At 34.7% G+C, this 14677-nt stretch overlaps 1 protein-coding gene across 5 annotated transcripts in view; it reads left to right on the top strand.

Moving 5' to 3' along the window:
• Nucleotides 1–1254: 1254 nt before the first annotated feature.
• LOC120632834 (heterogeneous nuclear ribonucleoprotein 27C) overlaps nucleotides 1255–14677 on the top strand; it is a 38553-nt gene continuing 25130 nt past the window's right edge. For 3 of the 5 annotated variants that reach the window (XM_039902860.1, XM_039902861.1, XM_039902862.1), the window contains exons 1-4: nucleotides 1255–1386; nucleotides 6240–6443; nucleotides 11237–11427; nucleotides 13218–13300. In XM_039902860.1, the coding sequence (XP_039758794.1) occupies nucleotides 1349–1386; nucleotides 6240–6443; nucleotides 11237–11427; nucleotides 13218–13300 (516 nt within the window). In that variant the 5' untranslated portion in view covers nucleotides 1255–1348. The remainder of the gene's footprint in view (nucleotides 1387–6239; nucleotides 6444–11236; nucleotides 11428–13217; nucleotides 13301–14677) is intronic. The other 2 variants (XM_039902863.1, XM_039902864.1) reach the window with 1 other exon arrangement.

Raw genomic sequence — 14677 nt, forward strand, 5'->3', positions numbered from 1 at the left:
TTTTCTTTCACTAAATTTAAAAAAAACATCAACAGTCAGTAAAAAATAAATCTTTATTAATATGTTGCCTACATGTTAAACATGGTTTATATTTCATAAGATGGTAGTGGGCTAACTTGTTAGGGGATATGGCAGTTAGAAGACATAACCCTGTTTCTACACGACATCGCACCGAAACGCTAGATAGCTTGGCACCATCTAATTTTCGGCACAGTAGCCACAGCCTAAGAGCCTCGCACCAGGCCAGACCAGAGAAAATTCGGTAATTATGATAATAATTCCCAAACTGCCCCGCCTCGGGCTCGAACCCGGAACCTCTAACTTATAAGACCACTGCGCCACGGATGATTTCAAACACAAACTATCGATAAACTTAGTTTTCCCAGCACTATTAACTTCTGCCGTCTCGGAAAATAAGTTGAAATAGTAGTCCTTAACGGCAAAAGTATAGTTCCACATTTTTCTTGAAGAATTCCTTTAGATTTCCAACAGAAGTTCTAAATATCTTCGTAGCAACCTTCATTACACGTAAAAAAAATGCGTCAGAACAAAATATACTTCATGGCAATTGTAGTTTGACCGGAAAAGCAGTTTAGCAAATACTTTTTAAATTGTTAGCATTATGATGCCTAAATATATTGATTTTAACATTGCATTGCGTGACTCATTCTATAATAATAATTGCAACTAACTCAAATTTTGATTTATTCACACTACACCATAGTACTTAAAAAATTGAAAAAGATTTACGTGAACTTCGTTATCTTAGTCTTGATACTATGTATTTTTAATTGTTCTTAGACAAGAACTATATAAGAAGGATAAATAAACCTTATGCCACCTCGTTCACAATCTTATCCACTAGATCAACCAATCGCCTTGATACTCTTATGGATTTAATATGTTACTATCGCATAATGCAGCTATGCAAATTGCATTTCAGGTATCTTTTGTAAAAATATTTATAATTTGGTACTTGCCAGTATGAAAATATATCAGAACTTGATAAGAGCTGGCAACATTACATTAGTTGCCATCTTGCGTTAAAAAATATAAACTTGGAACGTTTTCATCCTTTTTTAGTAAAATACCACTAAATTCAGTAAAATTACCTATTTTTATATCTTTTAAAATAATTTCTTCTTTTATAAGTAGTAGTTTTATAGAATTTTTGGATTTTTTACGTGGTTTTAATAATATTAAATCGTACTTTGACTACTTCCTTCTTCCATGACTTTTTTGAGAAAGCGGATGTGGTTGGTCCGCCATAATCATTCGTGTGGGTCTGTGCTTGTGTGGTTTGGGTGTCTTACCGGTGCCAACCATTATTTTTAATTAGTAATAAGTTATGCGTATGAATCCAGACATGGACGATGACGAGAAGGGGTAAGCGCATTTTTATGTAATATAAGTAAACATCAGGGCCGCCCCTAGCGTCCTAACTATAATAGGTCAAACTGCATGTTCGCTTGGTGTGTCGCGTTTCACGATTAGCCAGCGAGGCTCTTTGGGCAGCGCTTAGCGTCGCTCCTACAACCATATGTAGTCTATTTCTGCGATGTTTGTATGATCATCAGTTGATTTTCAATTGATCGATATGGTAACAGTTCACATACGCTTAATTAGCCTTTTACCGGCGAGCGGCCAGCGACCCCAAGCCTTGCCGTGCGACTTGCGTGTACCGATCATGGCAGCTATACTTTCCCATTGTACCAAATGCCATATTTCAGCGATCCACCGTGAAAATCCGCGTATATTTGCATACAGTTGTTTATATAATCGATCCTAATAACCAGGTATCATGAAACGTCGCAATTCGTAAATTAACCTATTTTGTGTTGTATGTGGCTTTTTCTTATCAGCATTTTGTATCGGGGCATCAGTGGTGACATAGGCCCTATTTCTTGCCACTTGGTTTAATTAGGATTTTTTGAAACCACTAATGAGGTTAATGGAACAGCGTTGGTATAGCCGCGTAGTTAAATCTCGTTAGCGAATATCTGGTAAAACATGCTGATTCATTTACATACCTACCTACTGTTACTTGTGCTGATAGTCGGCCGCATTTCTTTCTAAATTCGCATACGCGCCAACATGTTGTTTTCGTATTTACCTCAGGTGCTGCTCTTTGTAACACGCGCTTTATCGGTGACGCGTCGACACCCTACGATGTTTTTGAACTCTTGACGCAATCTCACTTGGAACATACTGTTTTTTCATAACAAGTTTCGGATCAAGTGAAATTAAATTGTTCAAGAAGAAACTCATGATGCAAAATTGTTACTTTCGAAAGGTTAAAAAAGCCGCTCAATTTTTTTAAGCACCAACTTGCCATTTAATAAGAAAATATAACCAACCAATCACATTTTTTCAACAAAGTGAATGTCACTTTCACCACTTCAAGTTCTAGGTCTTGTAGAAATATCAAAGTGTAGTATGTTGCCTGTAAGATTGTCTTATAAATCTTAATTTTTGCGTGTTTTATGCCATTTTGCATCAACAGGATTTGTCAGGAGCAGTGCTAAGTTTAGAATTAGCCCATATATATATCTTTCAATTTTTTAATTATATTTAAATATCTCATAGTACTTTAGTTTGCTTAGACAATATATATATATATATATATATATACATATATATTGTCTTATTTTTCTAAAGGAAAATTAAAACTGCAAGAATTCCTTAAAATATAAAAATAGACTTCTTATTTTATCAAATAAATTATCTACATAGAACAAAATTGACTACTTCTTTATATGACCTGAACATATTGTGCCTCATGATGATTTTCTCTTCACTAAAAACCAAGTCTTAAATTTTTTGGACTACTATGCTCAATTTAATTAATCATAAATTCATCATATTCTGAGAAAAGATTCATAATAGGATAAAAACAACAATATATTTATATAGTTGAAATTGAATCTAGCTGTATATAACTTTTTAGATGTTATTTTACAATTGATTTTCAAATTTTCATTCCTATGGTGTAACTATAACTATAGTAACACTATATATAAGTAGCGTTACCTTGACATATGCTAAGCGTTGCCTTCCATGAACATTATTATTAACATAGGATAAAGATAATTTTATTGTTTAATACAGATGCTAAAATAAGCTTGTTAGAGAATTCCTGTATTAGGGTAGTCTATTTTAACTGCTATTTGTTTAACAGCCCCTCTACCATATAAGACAGCTTCAACATTTACCACTGATTTAGTAGTCAAGTGCTAGTATACTTGAATCAAAAAACCAACTTGAACTACCAGGGCAGTCTTAAACCCACCTCAATACCAACTTTCAGCAGATGTTTTGTTATCTTTCAGCAGGTGTTGTATATAAAGATAATAAATCAACGGAGTAGCTGAACAAGTCTTGACATTTTCCTCTTATTTGTAACATCTGCCTCTATTACCCACAATACCCCTATATGCCCCTACCTAAAAAATTAGCTTCTGCTATAAATGTCTTTTTCAAAAGCATGTCATAAAATCATGTACAGATTTCATATTAAAGTTCAAAATTTAAGCTGGTATATTTTGCAATAATTTAATTAGTATAATATGGGACACATTAATTGTAATATTAGGTGGCCATAGTTCTTTTATAATTTTTTTTATTAGTGTTTATTTTTTTGAACTACTTCTGAAAGAATGGGGGAATGTTGGAATGGACGAAAAGAGCAACCTGCTGAATTACATGCTGGTTTCTATTCAGTTGGATCTGCCTTATGAACTGCTAGTACAGACACTGCACAGTGACTTGATGTTTCCAAAGTGCTTATTTGATTTATATAGATAAATATTAAAGTAGGCCTACTTTAAATAAATAAATTTTGAATTTGAAGGTCTGTCTGTTTCATTTTAAAGCTCAAATGGATGCACAGATTTTAATTTATTACAAATTATCTCAATGACTGCTGTTCATTTACCATAAGGTGAGACTGCAATGCAATAAAAAATTGCTTCTATGCCAAAGCTTAGATATCATAATTAGAACATGCCTTTTTGGAGTGTTTTTGCAAATAATAGGAATCATAAATTCTTATTTGAAAACTTGCATTCACAATTTTATAATATAAATGCTCACACAGATTTTAATATAGTTTTTATGCATTGCGGACATGTTGTTTCAAGCAGGTACTATATTAGGTATATTAAACAGTTACAAGGCTACAATCGTTTTTAAATTTTTAGCATGTCACAATTTTAAAACTACTGAAGCGATTTTAATGTGCTATTTAGTATTTAGTTATTAGTTTAATAGGTGTCACATCTAAGCAGGTTCTTAGCTGTTTTAAGGTTATCATTTTGAATATTGCAATTTTGATTTATTTACAAGTTAAGGTATTAATACAATATATTTGGAGTTCCATTAAAAAAATGGTTCTTCATATATTTAAAAATCATTTACATAAATATTTTTAAGATAATAAATAATTAAATCTAAATAGGTAAAATTTTAATGCTTAGTGATTTAAGAAGTTCTTATCATTGGCCCTACATACTGTTCACATTATATTGTAGCGATAATAGTCACTAGGTATGTAATGTAGGTCACTTCAATAAAAATTGTTAACCAATTTAGGTATAATTTTTTCCAGAACTACCTCACTGCATATAAATTATCTATACTTATAATAAAACCGTAACTGGAAGATTTCTGTACATTTAATATATTTTGAAAATTATGACCGGGGGATGCTTTATACTTAGTCCAAAACAGATTTTTATTTCATTTTGGTCTGTCTGTCTGTCTAATATAAATGCGAAAGTTTGTGAGAATGGATTTATGGATGGATGGATGGATGGATAGATGGATGGATGTATGTATGTTTCAACTAATGTTATGACAACTGACATGTTATTATAATGACAAGCCACGATGATTATTATGTTAGCATCAGATCTATTCTAGCTTGTCGATTGACTCTTACGCGCGTGAAGTCGCGAGGGTCCGCTAGTTTGCAATAAATTCGATCTTGCACATTTATAGAAAACTTATTCAGCAGTGCTGTGAAACTAGTATGAAATACTAATAATATTACTTTTAATGGTTTTCACATCAAACGCTGAGTTTAAACAAAACTATCAGTTTAGTCTTTCTAGCAATAATTCTATAAATAATAAATAAATTCAATTTAGATTCTAATTTTTACTTTTGTTTTTATATGAACTATTTTATCATAATTTCAATTTTAAATCTTCTGTTTTTCCAACTTTTTAATATATTTATAACACTAGTTTAATTCAGTTTTTTAAAGTATTACAAGTTAGCCGTTGACTGCAATCACACCTTAGTGCTGATGCAGTCTAAGATGGTAGCGGGCTAACCTGTTAGGGAGTATTCATTAGGGAGTAGTCATTCCCCTATTCGGTTTCTACGCGACATCGCACCGGAACTCTAAATCGCTTAGCGGCACGTCTTTGTCGGTAGGGTGGTAACTAGCCACGCCGTTGCGCAAGGAAGGTCGTCAAAAAGTAATAAGTATCAAGTTCGTGCAGTTAGAAATAAGGCTTAGTTCGCTAGCATTGTGTCTGCACAGAGTAAGGTTAGACATACAAAGCTGTTTATATAGAGCAAGTGGCAAGGAACGCACGCTTACTGGCCTCAGTAGTAAGTGACCTACGTAAGCTCTTAAGTACAGTGTCGCGATGCTGTCTTACGCCCTTAAATTAATAATCAGTCCTTTCAAATTTTAAATGGCAGATTGAATTTTGTAGTGCAATTCCTTTCCAACTCTTCCCTGTGGATAAGGAAAACACTACTCAAAGTATTATCTGTCGGCAATTATCACGAGATCAAAGGCGTTGAACTATTATTGATTTAAAAATAAAAGATCGGAGAAAAGGCATTTTTCCAGAAATCCTGTGATTTTTTTTAGAGTTTTTCTCTTAAACTAAGTCAGCATTCTAAAAAAGTCTACGTTATCAAATACAATAGTAGAAAGAGTCTTTTGTTTCATGGGGGCTCCATGGTCGGTTCCTTTCATAATTTGTATCTTTCAATATAATTTGAAGAGTTTAACATGCGAGGCATTTTATAAATCAATAATTAAAGAAAGAACTGTTCAGTTGAGCTTTATTTTATTAAAAATTCAAAAATGCTGAGATTTCATAAGATTTGCCAAATTCAGCCGCAATCCTGAGAAGAGTCCAAAAATCCTGAAATCTCAGGACAAATCCTGAGATATGGTAACCTGTTATCGGTGATTGAATGAACCAATCGGTTTGCAGAAAACTGTTCGTGGGTGGTTTATCATGGGAAACGTCGCAAGAGAACCTGCAGCGCTACTTTTCGCGCTACGGTGACGTGATCGACTGCGTGGTCATGAAGAACAGCGAGTCCGGACGCTCCAGGGGTTTCGGCTTCGTCACCTTCGCGGAGCCCTCGCTGGTCAACGTGGTGTTGCAGAACGGGCCGCATCAGCTCGATGGCAGGTACGTAATGGCAGAAGGCGTTACTAACATAACTACTAATTTTTAGCGAATTTGATCTCGAGTTTCTTAATTCCTTAACTTGCTTCTGGGAAAGGCTTGGATGCAGCACCAATACATTAAATGAAGACCTTGGACCTTTATTTGAAGATTTCACATCAGCATAATTTTTATTATTATTATTTTTTTAAATTTAACACTTTTAGGTGAGTAATTTTAGACAATGTTAAATTATATATAAAAACACCACTACAAAAATTATTATATTATTACTAACAAATCTATATTTGCAATATAGCCTAAGAAAAAAGCAGAAGCATTCTCTATTCGACGCATACGTTTGACGAATGACCATTCTCCGCAATATACCATTGCGGCACGTCGACAAAAGTATATTACAAAAGTAGTTCATAACTTCAAAAAATCTGTAATCCTTTACAGAAAATGAATAGTTTTGGGTCTTTAGTCGAACATAATTCAAGTTAAAAAGTCCGTGGGAGGCTTTTGTTTTCCCTGGGATCAAAAGTACCATCTTTTCATTTCTTCGTTTCGTTGCTTCGTTAAAGTGTAAAGTGTAAAGCAAGGACAAGCAAACAAACCAACAAAGAAACACTATCGCGTTTATAACATTAGTAAAGATTATCTATTTAAGTAAGCTCTGTTTTATTAAGACCTATTTTGTACCCATATTCTATTATCTCAGTAAATTTGTTCGTATGTTGCGCTTGTAGAGAAAATGTAAAACTTTTAATACTATGTGCACGAGTGCTCCGACTGGAATTCGAACACCTGACCTTTTGCTTGTAGGCGACTTATCGCTCCGCTGCGCTCGAGAGGTCGTTGTTGACGTTAACACACTATAAAAAAAAAAGCAGTTACGCTGCGTAAAATAATATGACCCGATTAAAGACATGATCTGCTTGCAACGGAAAAATGCACAGTGCATACGTGTGCATAACGTGTGCGTAGCAGTTTAGATTTACACATACACTTGCAGAAATAAACAAATTATAGGATTTTTACTGTTAGCGGCTAGTTGAATGATTCCCAAACACTACTTACTAAGAGGTTAACAGAAGTAAAATAAATAATGTGTCGTTCTTTAAAACTCGAATGCAGGGAAGAAATAGGTGAACTTTCCAAACACATGTAAATGGAGATAATACTGACGTGTTTTGATATGAAAATTTATATGGGAAACTGATTAGAAGTTGTACGCGGACGAGGCCTCGGGGAACCGCTAGTAGAAACATAGAATTGCCTTACCACATCCAGGCAGTGCTTTTAATGTTAATATTAAAAGGGCGTTCAGATGTTTGTGGGATATAAAGTGCAACCCAGCATATACTACTTGCTTCAATTAGCAAAATAGTGTCCAACGTTTGCTACAAACCACAATTATAAACACCTGCGTGAGTAGAGAGTTACTTAACAAAACTTACATTATAAACTTTCATTATCTATAGCCTATAACAGGTCACTGCTGGACTAATGCCCGTTTTCAGTCAGTTTTCAGATCAGAATACAATTGTTACGACGTACGATCGTGAGTAGAGAGTCCTCTGTGCTGCGAATACCATCTACTGTGATCATGGACCCAGTGTGGTGATTATTGGCAAACCCTTTCGTTGGAAAAGGCCTGAAGTCCAACAGTGGACTTTTATAGGCTATAATGAGGCTTTACAACAACAATTTCTATTTATTATTGTCTACAATTATAAGATTAAGTAATGCTGTTTATATGGAAGAAAGAACTAAAAATATAAAATGTTATTATTTAAATGTTGATACTCATTAGTTATTACGTATATTTTAGTGCATATTTAAAGCGTTTTATGTTGAATTATATCCGGTCTCTAGTTATGAATGTTATTACAACGTGGTATTAATTACTAGTGAAAGATTAGATCAGTGAAAGTTTTATCTGAATGGGAAAGTTGTCTTACTTTGCGGAACTAGCGATTGTCCGCGACATCGTTCACCTACCCGTGGAACCAGTGGCGTGCATAGGGTTTTCGGTCAGGGTATGCATAAAAAAAATAGGTACTGAACATGCTATTTTGATGTTACTGTAAAATTTTATTTGTGAGTAGGTACCTAACCTTACATTGTTTGTGATACCCATGTAGATCTTCTCATCATCTCCTATTTCCAGTAGGTATAGTAAGCTCTGAGACGACCGACTAGCGAGTTTTTAAAATTGTCTGCCATTGCGGCAATTACATTAAATAATGTTTTTTAGTGTAAACAATAAACAAACATAGGTATTATTATAAATAAATAATGAAACAAAACATTGATCACTGCTATTTGCCTGTTTCTGTAAGTCAGTCAGAGCTCTTTTTACGTGCCGCTCCTTGTAGGTGCATTCCTTCCTTTACGAATAATCTCAATTAAACGTTAGTTAAAAATTAGCTCTAAACTTACCTACATTTTCCAAGCACACTGAACCATCAGATCACACGCCGAATATAAGAACTTTCTTGCACTAAGAATATTCCTCACAATCATTTACAAACAGTACACTGTCACAAAGGTTAACGTTAACAATAATAATTGTAACTATTTACAAACAACCGTACAGCAAACGAAAAAAACAGTAATTAATTCTAATTCGGTGAATATAAGTTGTTATTACAGAAGGTAAAAGGTAAACAATAATGGCGCTGAGCGATCGCCAGCGATAATGAGAATATCATAGTCAAAATATGTCCGTAATATTTTCTTAGTACACAAATGCTATTAAAAGTTGTCATTTGAAGAATATTACTTCATCAGTTACCAATGGCACGGGGCACCTGGTATACGTTAATAATTTATTTAACATAATTCGGCAACTTTTAATTTGGTTATTTTAATATACTTTTTGAACAAATTAGGTACTTATAAATTTCTAAAGACCTTGAATGTAATAAAATTCATTGATAAATTTTTTAACTACAAAAAAGAATTATTGCCGTGTAAAACAATAACAAACAAAGCAAATTACTTATGCTTATAAAAAAACAAAGCATACATTTGGATTTCAAATTTCCGTAAGCAGTGCTTTTAAGATTTGCACACAAGCGAAACCCCTATACTGGAAACCTGGAAAACTCGCACACATAGAAAGAGCCAAATATTGTGTAAGCACGCACGCGATTATATCACTACACACCAGAACTTCCATGTGTGCTGGTGCACACAAGTAACGACAGATGCATTCAATCGCCGTGCTTCTATGGAGACCGCGGCGGCGCGGCGCTTTAATTCGAGCGACGAATAAACGATTTGCCCGGCAATGGATACTTAATCGTGAAAACCCCAGCTAATTTTATGAGATTTAAATTATATTTAAAGCGTTACTTTTTATTTAGGGATACTGTTTACAACTCAAAATTAAAATATAGTCGAAATATTATGCAGTTTGTCTATTTTAGTTCTAAACCATGACACGGGACTTGTCCATTGATTTACATAGAAGTGCGGCCGGTTTTAACTAGATGGCGCTTTTATAGTTTTCTATAAATTGTTTAATTTTTTTTCAATCTTTAAATTTGAAGTCGTCCTTATGGTCTGAGAGGCCCTGAGGTCAGGGTATGCACTGCTTATTTGCATCTATGAGATGCACGCCACTGCGTGGAACTAAACAAATATTAAAAGAACAGACACACTTCCGTATCTATAATATTAGTATGGACACATGTTTTTATCGCGAGTTTAGGTTATGTGTGCGGCCATTTTGTTAACCTTACCACGACTCTACTATACCACCGTAAACATTGCGAACTTGCATTAGTATATAGTATAAGTTGTGATGCCTATTTAGTTAGGGCTTCGGCCGGTTTTCCCTAGGGAGAGAGTTAGATCCCTGAACGGCACTCTCCATAACGTTTTCGAAATTTGTTTAAAGATCGACACGTTTATAGTACCTTCGTACCATAGTATCTTTTACTAAAAGAAATCAGATACAGCCCAAACATTACATGTCACTTTATTTGATACTCGTCGCATAGCTTAGGTACTATGCGCGTTTCTGTCTTTTATCTCCAATTGGGTTGTCATGAGTATATACTTACAATGTTTAGAATCGAAATCGTGTGTAGGGAAAATAAATATACTTCAGTTGATTTAATAATTCTACAGGATGATTCCTTATGAAATATAATTATGCATCCTTCAATACTATTTCATAATTCTGTTCCACTTTATATATTACTAGCTTTTGCCCGCGACGTCGTCTGCGTTTGATTTTTTTTTTTGGTGTGGCATTAAATTTAATTGTAGATCTAACAAAATTTCAAGTATTCAGTATTGCTAAGCCATAAATGAGGGGTTTGCTGCTGTCCGCTGAGGAGTTCTGTCCTCTATCTCCAACCACAGTTTGGGCTAAATTAAACACATATTATAACCTCTATAGTACAAGAATAATTATTTAAATTGGTTATAATTTGTCGCAGTTATGGTGTAAAATCGTCAAACACTCACCCCCTCTCCCAAAGCTCGGTTCGAGCTTAATATCGGGGTAAAAAGTATCCTATATTACTTCTAACACTTCCAAGAATATGTGTACAAAGTTTCATGGGGATCGGTTAAGTGGTTTTTGCGTGAAAGCGTAACAAACAAACTTACATTGACATTTATAATATTAGTAGGGATTTTTTTTAGAATAATATGCATAAATACTAATGTATTTATGCATATTATTCTAAAAAAAAAATTTCAGTTACCTTAGTACCCATAACACAAGCTACGCTTACTTTCGGGCGATATGTGTGCTGTCGTAATATATTTATTTACTATTTTCTTTGTCATAGGACAATCGATCCCAAGCCGTGCAATCCGCGGACGCTGCAGAAGCCGAAGCGCGGAGGCGGCTACCCGAAGGTGTTCCTGGGCGGGCTACCTTCCAATATTACTGAAACCGACTTGCGTGTCTTCTTTGGCCGCTATGGGAAGGTCATGGAGGTCGTCATCATGTATGACCAGGAGAAGAAGAAGTCTAGAGGTTTGTGGAGAAATTTTCAGTTCGGCTTTCAAACCCAAACACGACGCATACTTCAAACGGTCTAGGAGTTGGATGGATCGCAGACTGTCCTGATTGATTGCAGCATCAACTCATCAGTTTTATAAAAGCAGCGTGAGGATTTATTTGATCGGATTACGAACTTTAACACGACTCGTATAAAAATAGTCTAGGAATTGGGAAGATCGCAGACTATTGTTATAGCAGGATCAACTCGGAGTCGAAACAAAAAGCAGCAAATATGAAGTGTATTAATTTTATCTAAACTATTACGTATGTTTCTATTACGTAACAGTGACGTTGTTATCATGCATCGGAAAGTCAATTCTACCTGTAAGGAGATTAACTTTTTAAGCAATAATGTGATAACCGCAATTAATGAGTTAATTTCGCAATACAAATTAACTGCTCTAGAACTTATATTTAAATATGGATATAAAAGGCAACGCATTATTTTATTCTGGCAATAGATATCAGTGTTAACTCAGATATATTTTTTATATGTGGTATTATGTTTATAAGCCGTTAAGAGCTAGTACAGCCAGGAAGCAAAAATTATATCCCCCGATTACATCCCCTGAAATGGAATACAATTTACGTGCATACCTGCTAAACGTGCACAGCAACCTTAAATATCAGTTAACCTAAGCTTATTTTAACACGTATATTATTTGGATATTAATCCACACGTGCACCAATGCTCGGAGTTGTAAAACTGGGTGAAGATAAAATATCCTTACCCTGGGGTCAAAAATGTCTCCTGCACATGCTAGCCGTGATGGGGTTGATGCTGGAGAAGTTTCTAGTCTTCGTTATTTTTTATTATATTTAGCTATAAATATATGGAGTTCTTACAAGTGTCCACATCCAGGCAGTGCCTTCAACTCAACCTGTTGTCGGTACGTTCAGTTGTTTGTGGCATATCAATAGCAGACCAGCATATACTTATTGCTCCTGTGAGCAAACTAGTCTACAGAGTTTGCGACAAATTTCAAATTACTTTACTAACCCCCGAATTATAATCATTATCATGAGCCTAATTTAATGTCCCAAATGATTCTTTTCTCCGTCTCCAGACCAACTGCGCGGCTGACGAACTCTTAGATTAATTATAACGTTAACACCGGTTGTACGTAAATGTTATATGCGATTGTTTCTGTTTAATTTAAATGGTTAATATTTTAAGTTTTCCCTTCTCTTCCCTTTTCCCGTCTTAAATGTATCCCATGTTCATCACAGGATTCAAGCTGTTATTATTACAAAATTATAAATAAAAAAAATAAAAAAAATAATTAAAATTATTGTTTATTTATTACAAAATTTCGTCAAGATTTATATATGCTGTTAAGATAAAAAAGAGATTCGTTTTCAAAGCCCGTCTCCGGAGTTTTCGGAAAAGCAGCAACGGTATAGGAGAAGTTAACCCAATATTACACTTTATTATTATTTGGGTGTTGTACTCGTGCGCCCGTGCTCCCAGAGTGGATAAAACTGAAGATGTTGTCCTATCACCGAAAAGAATTAAAATATTTTACTTCATCTATCGACATAGTGAGCCTGCTATTTTACAGCGTTTTTAAGTTTCCTTACCCGAGGGGTGCCCAGCGTGGTGATTATTGGCACACCCTCCCGTCAGGAGATGCCCTGAATCAAGCATTGGTTGATGATGATGTTACAAGAAACGTATTTTTTAATATTATTTATGTATACCTATCGAACCCATAATTTGTTTTTTTATTGTGAACTATTGTTACCTAAAGCTGTTTTTTCAGGCTTCGGATTCTTGTCGTTCGAGGACGAAATTTCCGTTGAGAGGGTGACTCAAGAACACTTCATCAACCTCAATGGGAAACAGGTAATTTACACTATAAATACATTTTGACTAACCATTTTATTTATTGGATAAACTGATTCACGGCTTGATTTTAGCTAAACTTTTGATTTCAAGGTCAAAATTACTGAAAATTCGTTAGACCTTGTGTTGGTTATCGATATATACATATTCAAAATTCTGAGATTAGCCGGTAGGTATCCTGGACTATCCATACATGTAAAAAGCGTTAACGTATATATAACAAACTTTAGTTGATATAATAGCAAATGGGGCTTGTTTTAATAAAATGATGCGTTTGGAACCCATAGCTCAACGTTCTCTATGACTAAACTTGCAGAAATTTGTGTATCCGCATCAAAAGAGCCTATGTATATTTTTATGATAAAACTTTTGACCTAGACAATAAAACAGGAGATCATGATCACATGAGAAGTATTCTAGAAACACTTGATCCAGTTATTACTCTGTATCACAGACCTAAAATATGTTTTGAGTCCTTTTCTCTTGTCAGTAGTTCGGGGTTTTAAGTTTTGCGGTACGTAGGTAATTTAGAGACGACCAGCTGTTACTGCTAACCGCGGATTTGTCCGTGTTTTATTGGTCGTTCATGAATCCCACGGAAACCGTGCTTTTATGTGTGCCAGCTCCATTCTCAATTTCATTCATTTTTTTTAATTTCAGTAGTTTTTGCGTGAAAGAGATACATCCATCCATCTATACATTGATCCAGTGGCTTGCTTACACAGAGGGTATGCACAGGGTATGCAGATTATATAAAATGATAAAAGTCTCCAGTACGATTCATATAAAACTTAAGGATAGGCCTTGTAAGAGTTATAAAAAGCATTAAGTTTTTATAACTTACCCTGAGCATAGCCTCGCGCCACTGCATCCATCTGTACACCCTTACAAATTTTGCATGTATTATATTAGTAGGATTCCACATCCAGGCAGTGCCTTCAACTCAACCTGTTGTCGGTACGTTCAGTTGTTTGTGGCACATCAATAGCAGACCAGCATATACTTATTGCTCCTGTGAGCAAACTAGTCTACAATGTTTGCGACAGTTACTATTTAAGTTTACCTTACCTATCAGCAATATAATATTTTTATCACGTTCGAATCAACATTTATCTGTACACCTCTCTGGAATGTGATGCTATGACCTTCCCACGTTCGTCGCCTCACATTTAATCCTACGGATCTTCGTTTTGAACACCTTTTTTCCGGCAATAAAAGTAGCCTATGCTATTCCAGAGTATAATTTATCTCAGTTCTTAACTGCTAAACTTCATACAGTTGTTCAGCCTTTCTGGCATGATTCAGTCACAAACATCCATCCAAACTTTCACATTTATAATATTAGTATTGATTTTATAGAATGTAGCTAAATATTTT

Source organism: Pararge aegeria, chromosome 20, assembly GCF_905163445.1.
Source record: "Pararge aegeria chromosome 20, ilParAegt1.1, whole genome shotgun sequence".
Taxonomy (NCBI): Eukaryota; Metazoa; Arthropoda; class Insecta; order Lepidoptera; family Nymphalidae; genus Pararge; species Pararge aegeria.